General features: G+C 39.7%; 1 protein-coding gene across 1 annotated transcript in view; it reads right to left on the reverse strand.

The window, feature by feature from the left end:
- The window catches only part of cacng2a (calcium channel, voltage-dependent, gamma subunit 2a), an 82,474-nt gene extending 79,553 nt beyond the window's left edge, over positions 1–2,921 (reverse strand). The window contains exon 1 of the mRNA XM_051106269.1: positions 974–2,921. Coding sequence (XP_050962226.1) covers positions 974–1,199 — 226 coding nt within the window. The 5' untranslated portion in view covers positions 1,200–2,921. The remainder of the gene's footprint in view (positions 1–973) is intronic.
- Positions 2,922–7,539: the final 4,618 nt, after the last annotated feature.

A 7,539-nucleotide genomic window follows, 5' to 3' on the forward strand; every position in this document is an offset into this window, starting at 1 on the left:
TCTAAATATTAAGAAAATCGTCTTTAAAGTTGTCCAAATGAAGTTCTTAGCAATGCATATTACTAAGTTTTTATATATTTATGGCAGGAAATTTACAAAATATCTTCATGGAACATAATCTTATCAAAAAATTGATAATTTTGACCCATACAATGTATTTTTTGGCTATTGCTACATATATACCCGTGCTACTTATGACTGGTTTTGTGGTCCAGGGTCACATATTTGGTTCCCCTATGAACATTTCAGTGTACAGTTCTTAAAAATGAGTTCTGAAAAAAAGGTTTGAAAGGAATGAAATGTTCTTTTCGGAACCATAGATGCCAAAAAAGAATGTTTATTTCTTAAATGTTAATTTTAAACATGTATGACTTACTTTCTTCTGTGGAACACAAAAGATTTTATTTTATTATTATTATTATTATTATTTTTTTTTTTTTATCTATACAGTGATTTAGTGATTTTTATCCCCAGGATTTTCTGTTCCTCAGATGAAAGAAGTCTTTTGGAATGACGTGAGGGTGAGCATAAGATGACAGCATTTTTATTTTTGGTTGAACCCAAAAATAATCTTTTAAGCTGGTAGCTGTGGTAGATTGTTTCTTTCTGGCCTAAGATGGTCATTTGCTGGTCCAAGTTGGTCATGAGCTGCAATTTTTAGAACATGGCCATCTTAGACCAATAAGAACCAATTAACAAGTTCTGTATTATTGCATTGTATTTGGAAAGTCTGGCAAAGCAGACCCTCTTTAAGATCTTTACGCGTCAGTTTTAGTATTGTGCGCCGCTGTCGCTGTCCGTGGTTCTGAATGCGGAGCCGCTGAACCATCATGAAAGCAGCAGGCCTAAGATGCGTTTCCTTAACAACCGACAGGAACACGTGTGCACATGCTGAGATGGACCCTCTAATGCAAATGGGGGGCCGCTGAACGTCATCGGGTGGATAAAAGAGAGCATGAGAGAGTCGTCTTACCTTCCAAGCAACATGTCCTCCACAGTCCCGAATGGGTCATCACCTCTTCGTTCTTCTTGCTGGTCTCGTTCTCGTTGTTGGTCTTGATCTTACACACGCCGCGCGAGTACAGCCAGTAGTCCGTGCCCACCGCGATGGTCATGAGACTGAAGGCGGCGAACGCGCCCACCGTGGTCAATAACATCTGAACTCCGCGGTCAAACACACCCATGTTTCCGCATTCCATGAAAGGGGGACCCCCTTTCCTTTTGATGTATAGGAAATAAATATTTGAAAATTTACGGGACCAAACCAAATTAAAAAAATGGGATATATTTGAGCGAAAGGAGGGGGAAGGGGGAGGATGCGGTAGGAACCTTATGGTTGCGTTTGGGTGAGAACCGATTAAGGAAGAAATAGGTGAGCCTTTCTGGCTTTTTCGTTTGTTGTTGGAGTGGAACGGTACGCTTTCCGCACTGTTCCAACAAAGAGCAATTCTGCCGTCCTAAATCGTTTGTCCTTGTCTTTTTTTCTAAACGAGGTAAGATATGCAGCAGCTAGTGCTACAGCTTAAACTTGCACGAACATTCACGCTGCAAAGCCACTAATCAAAGATAATAATTAATTGCCGAGGCCTTTAATAATGGCCTGAGCATGTCATTCAAACGCCACAGCAATTAAGCCAGTGTTGAACAATTCTCGGTTTTAGTTATGACAATTTAGGCGCGTACATTTGATGTGTCAGGAATTGAGGATAAATACTGGTTTAGGAAGAATATGGAATTGAGACTGGCGTTGATGGAGTAATGGAAGGCTTTGCTTCGGATCGGAATATATCTAAACAATTCGATGTGTTACAACAACTGTTGACCTACGTAGCTGCTTAACAAACACGCCGTCCTCTCTTAATATGGCTAAGCAAATCCTAGTCTATTCTAATCAAGAGGGAAAGACGCAGAGAGAGAGAGAGAGAAAACAGAAAGGACAGGGAAAGCTCTATTGAAGTGCAGGAGCGGAAAAAAATATAGGATAGATGGATGGATGGCCAGGATAGTCCAGTTCAAAACCAACGAAAAGAATGTCCAGGTGAATCTAAATCTGCTGCTGCCGCTCTCGCCTCAATTTGACAAATCAAGTCAACGATGGAATGAGAAAATTCATCGAGAACGAAACATAAATGAGCAAAATGGAACAATAAAATAAAGCACTACTGTATATCCTTTTTCCTAAAATTCTGATCCCCAGTTTCCATATGTATCTCCTAGCTCTTTGAAGGTCTCTTCCGAAAATGGCAATCTGCTGCTGAATATGGTGCCGTCGAAGATCCGGTTAGAGCAGGGAGCATCCAGCAGAACGAGCCGACCATTACTCGTCATAGAGCCGGCTAGAGGAGACCGAGAAGGCGGAGGCGCCGGAACTGCCGTATTCTACACCCGCCACTGAAGCTCGCTTATCCAAATCCGCGTTGGCTTTCTCGCACCCAGAACCGTCCCGCTTGCAGAACCCTTGCGCCATGTAAAAGACAAAAAGACCTGAGAATGAGGAACGTGGTGTGCTGGGAAAGGAGGATACGGGTCTGCTTCGGTCCCCTTTGCTTGTGTGCTAGTGAAGATTTGGGAGAGGGATGTAGGCAGGCGTGCTGTGGCTCAGAAAGAGGGAGGGAGAGAGAAAGAGAGAGAGAGCGAGAGCGAGAGAGAAAATTATACAACAGAGAAGGGATGTGCGGCGACAGAAAAGGGTGCAGTTAAAACTCTCATTTGAACCGAGCGAAACATACGGATATATAGGCTTCGGCATGGTTTCGGACGAACATCGTCGATTTGAATCGATACTTACATGCTGACTAAAGGTGCTGGGTTGTTTCCGACTACATGTTATGAAGATTATGTAATCAAGTTTTTTGACAAAAATCAAGTTCTTTTCATTATAACAGCCTACATGATACAGGATCGTCAGCTATCATAACAACGTTTTAAAAACGCATTTTTGTTAATAAAATAAAATAAAATGAATTATTCTTAAAACAATAATGACAGGACTATTTTGTATCATATACTACTTCTAACGCTCAATAAGCGTACTGTTGCTGTTATTACCACCTTGATTCTTTTAGCATATTGCAACCTTGGTACGCAACACGTTTTTTTAGTCTCGAGCACGAGACTGTATGACATTCACGTTAGATGATTTAACTGATTTTTACATAGAAAGAGTGACAGCGTACCGCATTAAAAGAAATGAACATTCATGTTTTGATAACAGCTGGCCCACTTTAAAAAGGAAACTAAAAATAAATTGAGAGCAAAAAATTTAATTTGAGAGCAAAGGGGCCCCCTGGTGTTTCTGGGCCCTACACAGCTTGCGTATTTTGCGTGTAGGGAGTATTGGTTTTGATTGTATTACTCCGCTTGTGGTACTTCTTTTTTCAGCGAGTGTCATGGCGGACGCCCAAATTATAATATTATAATTGTAATAATATTACTGTTTTTGTGCCATGGGATGTAGTTTTAAGAGGTTTTTAGGATGGAATGTACTTGTTTATACACTGACCAAAATTACGCAACACTTTTGTTTTTGCCCTCATTTTTCATGAGCTGAACTCAAAGATCTAAGACTTTTTCTGTGTACACAATAGGCCTATTTCTCTCAAATATTGTTCACAAATCTGTCTGAATCTGTGTTAGTGAGCACTTCTCCTTTGCCGAGATAATCCATCCACCTCACAGGTGTGGCATATCAAGATGCTGATTAGACAGCATGATTATTGCACAGGTGTGCCTTAGGCTGGCCACAATAAAAGGCCACTCTAAAATGTGCAGTTTTTTCACACAGCACAATGCCACAGATGTCGCAAGTTTAAGGGAGCGTGCACACCAGCCCAGGACCTCCACATCCAGCATCTTCACCTCTAAAATCATCTGAGACCAGCCACCCGGACAGCTGCTGCAACAATCGGTTTGCATAACCAAAGAATTTCTGCACAAACTGTCAGAAACCTTCTCAAGGAAGCTCATCTGCATGCTTGTCGTCCTCATAGGGGTCTCGACCTGACTGCAGTTCGTTGTCGTAACCAACTTGAGTGGGCAAATGCTCACATTCGATGGCATCTGGAACTTTGGAGAGGTGTTCTCTTCACGGATGAATCCCGGTTTTCACTGTACTGGGCAGATGGCAGACATCGTGTAAGGCGTCATGTGGGTGAGCGGTTTGCTGATGTCAACGTTGTGGATCGAGTGGCCCATGGTAGAGGTGGGGTTATGGTATGGGCAAACGTATGTTATGGACAACGAACACAGATGCATTTTATTGATGGCATTTTGAATGCACAGAGATGCCGTGACGAGATCCTGAGGCCCATTGTTGTGCCATTCATCCACGACCATCACCTTAAGCTGCAGCATGATAATGCATGGCCCCATGTTGCAAGGATCTGTACACAATTCCTGGAAGCTGAAAACATTCCAGTTCTTGCATGGCCAGCATACTCACCGGACACTGAGCATGTTTAGAATGCTCTGGATCGGCGTATACAACAGCGTGCTCCAGTTCCTGCCAATATCCAGCAACTTCACACAGCCATTGAAGAGGAGTGGACCAACATTACAAAGGCCGCAATCAACAACCTGATCAACTCTATGCGAAGGAGATGTGTTGCACTGCATGAGGCAAATGGTGGTCACACCAGATACTGACTGGTTTTCGGACACACAACAACACCCCCCCCCCCCCCCGCCACCCCCAATACAGTAAAACTGCACATTTTAGAGTGGCCAGCCTAAGACACACCTGTCTCTACAGTAGTCAACATTTAAAGTGGATCGAAAAAGTTAATTAAAGTTATCCTAAGACAAGAACGGGTATTGTTTGTTTTAGAACAACTTTCATGAAAGGTTTTGATCCACTTCAAGTGTTGACTACTGTATAGTGGTTAAACATTTGTTTCTGCCTATGGCAGAATCACAGCCATGGCAACATACAGCCTTATCTCACATCTACTCGTGTGATATTGCTCACATACAGTCAAACCAAAATATATTCAGACACCTTCAACATTTCACACAGATAATTCACTATAGTTTAGAAAACTGTAATAAAATATAACAAGAACTCATCTTGAACAAATTCATCTTGATTATGTCAGATAACTTTTTGTTCAGTCTACAGTGTAAAAAGTTTGCATTAGCAATTAAAGAAAAAACACAGTAAGGTCAAAGTGTCTGAATAATTTTTGGTCCCAAATTTGTATCAGTTTTACTGGTAGTTGACTGTATGAAGAACTGTGGGGTATAATATGTCACAGTTTACTTTATTTTGCTATCTTCACTTACATAAATCAACTATAGTTTCCTGTGCCCACTAGTAAAAATATGAAAAATTCTGGTGTCTGAATAATTTTTGGTTTGACTGTGTGTGTGTAATATATATATATATATATATATATATATATATATATATGGCTGTCAGTTTAACATGTTAACTTAATAACATGTTCAAAATATTTTAACGCAGTTAACGCACTAGCCACCCAGACCTGTACGTCATCTTATATTTCTTATATAATAATAAGGAATATAATGTCATCTTATATTTCTTATCTGTTGACAAATATGATGCAGGGCAACAACTCCACAAATGCATGTTGTGCCCTAAAATTCAAGATATTGGTGCAAAAAAATGAGCATGTATGTGTTTTGTCTCATATTTACAGTATATATATCACATATCACATGATATCACACAGGCAGCAAGAGCAATATGACACAAGTGCTGATTTTGTCCTGATCTATCACAAGCTTAAATGTGATTCTATACAACAGTTCAGTAAATAAGAAGTTGATATTGTGTTATATTTTAAACACAATATTTTGGGTTTTTGCTCAATTTTGCAGAGAACATATTACCTTTAAAGCCACAGCTGAATTGTTGCAGGTGTCCAAGCAAGTGTCAAAAGCCCATTCATAAAGAGAGCCAATTACTTAATTCCTGAATGAATCAGCCATCTGAACAAATCGAATGAGTAAATAACTCATTAAGACATTTGCCGCCACCTGCTGGCAGATTTAGCTTCTTATTTAGAGTATCATTTAATTTAAAATAAAAAAGCTACAATTGATAATTTCTCATTAACTCATTTAACACAAAAATAGCTTTAAATAATCTTTGTGGGTATTTTCACAGTCAAATTTATTTTGTGATTAATTAGATTAATTAATCGAAACATTATGTAATTAATTAGATTAAAATATTTAATCGTCTGACAGCCCTAATGTGTGTGTGTGTATGTGTATTATATTATAATCAATTAAAATATAATTAGAAAATATATATATAATTTTATTTCATGTATGGTTTAAAGAATCATGTCATTCTAGCTTTTCCAGCATTTTTAATGCAGTTCACACAATGCAGTCTTATAAGCCTTTTTTTTAATGCTATCGCCTCCTGCATCTCTATCAATACATTTTTATTGGCTTGTTTGCTATTCATGTTGATTGTATGTCCTTAATAATCATCCTTATTCATCGTCCTATTGCCCATTTCATAAAGCATACATGAAAAAAGACAAACAAAAAAGAGAAAAAGGCTAATTCCCAAATATGCACCGAGTCCTGTGCAAAGGAATGCAAAGCCGCATAATATAGCACGTTACCGTGCTAGAGCTGCCTTTAGAGCCCTTTTAAGTTTCATGCATACAGCAACCGACTCTACCGCCCCCTTCTCCTGACCAAAGGACATGCTTAAAATTCTAGTCTGGTACAGTGCTGGACCACTCCGGATTCAAAGCGCAGATGACAGATGAGGAGAGCACACTGGCAGATACAGAGAGGAAGGGGACGGAAATATGTAGGGTAGTAGATTTACTGAAGCATGCAATAGGGGAGTGCTATTTCAGATTTTGCAGCGAAAAAATATAGCATATAGACATTTATAGTAATAAAAAAGCATATAAATGCATCCAAAGCTATGGTTAGCAGTGGGGGCAGAAGAATGGGTGTAAATGGGTAAACTATAAAGTAGATCATACACTAACTTAGTGCATGCCAAAACCATAATATGCACAGACTAATATGATAGAGGTGGTGTTAGAGCAGTGCAGAAGTGGTGCAGACTGGCTGGTCTCCATCATTAGTCTGTGTGTGTTTGCCCACTCTGTTCCTGCACACTAATCCGGCCTCTATTAGCTGTGTCATGATCACTGGAATGAACAATGAGCAAACAGGAGTTCTGGCTTTGGCCACTGAGCCTGAGTATGTGATCTACTGTGAACCAGCAGGGAATGATTAAATGGACATAAGTAAATGGGTATTTTAGAGACAGAAGTGTGTAATTAATGCTGTAGCGTATTGGTGTATATAGTGTCAATGTATGATATAAAATCCCAGCCATGTTGCAGAAATTTGCCTAAAGTGAGCCTATCTTAGGCAACAGAGTATATTTAGTGTGAAATATTACCTGAGCTACCGCTGTGCCTATTATCAGTTTACAGCTAACGTTTTAAGGTGCATGGAGTTTATTATCAGAGGCTTTAAAGTGATAGTGAAATTCAGCGCGGCTCCATTATCCTTGAGCAGTGGGGGGGCCATCGT

Source organism: Labeo rohita, chromosome 3 (assembly GCF_022985175.1).
Source record: "Labeo rohita strain BAU-BD-2019 chromosome 3, IGBB_LRoh.1.0, whole genome shotgun sequence".
Taxonomy (NCBI): Eukaryota; Metazoa; Chordata; class Actinopteri; order Cypriniformes; family Cyprinidae; genus Labeo; species Labeo rohita.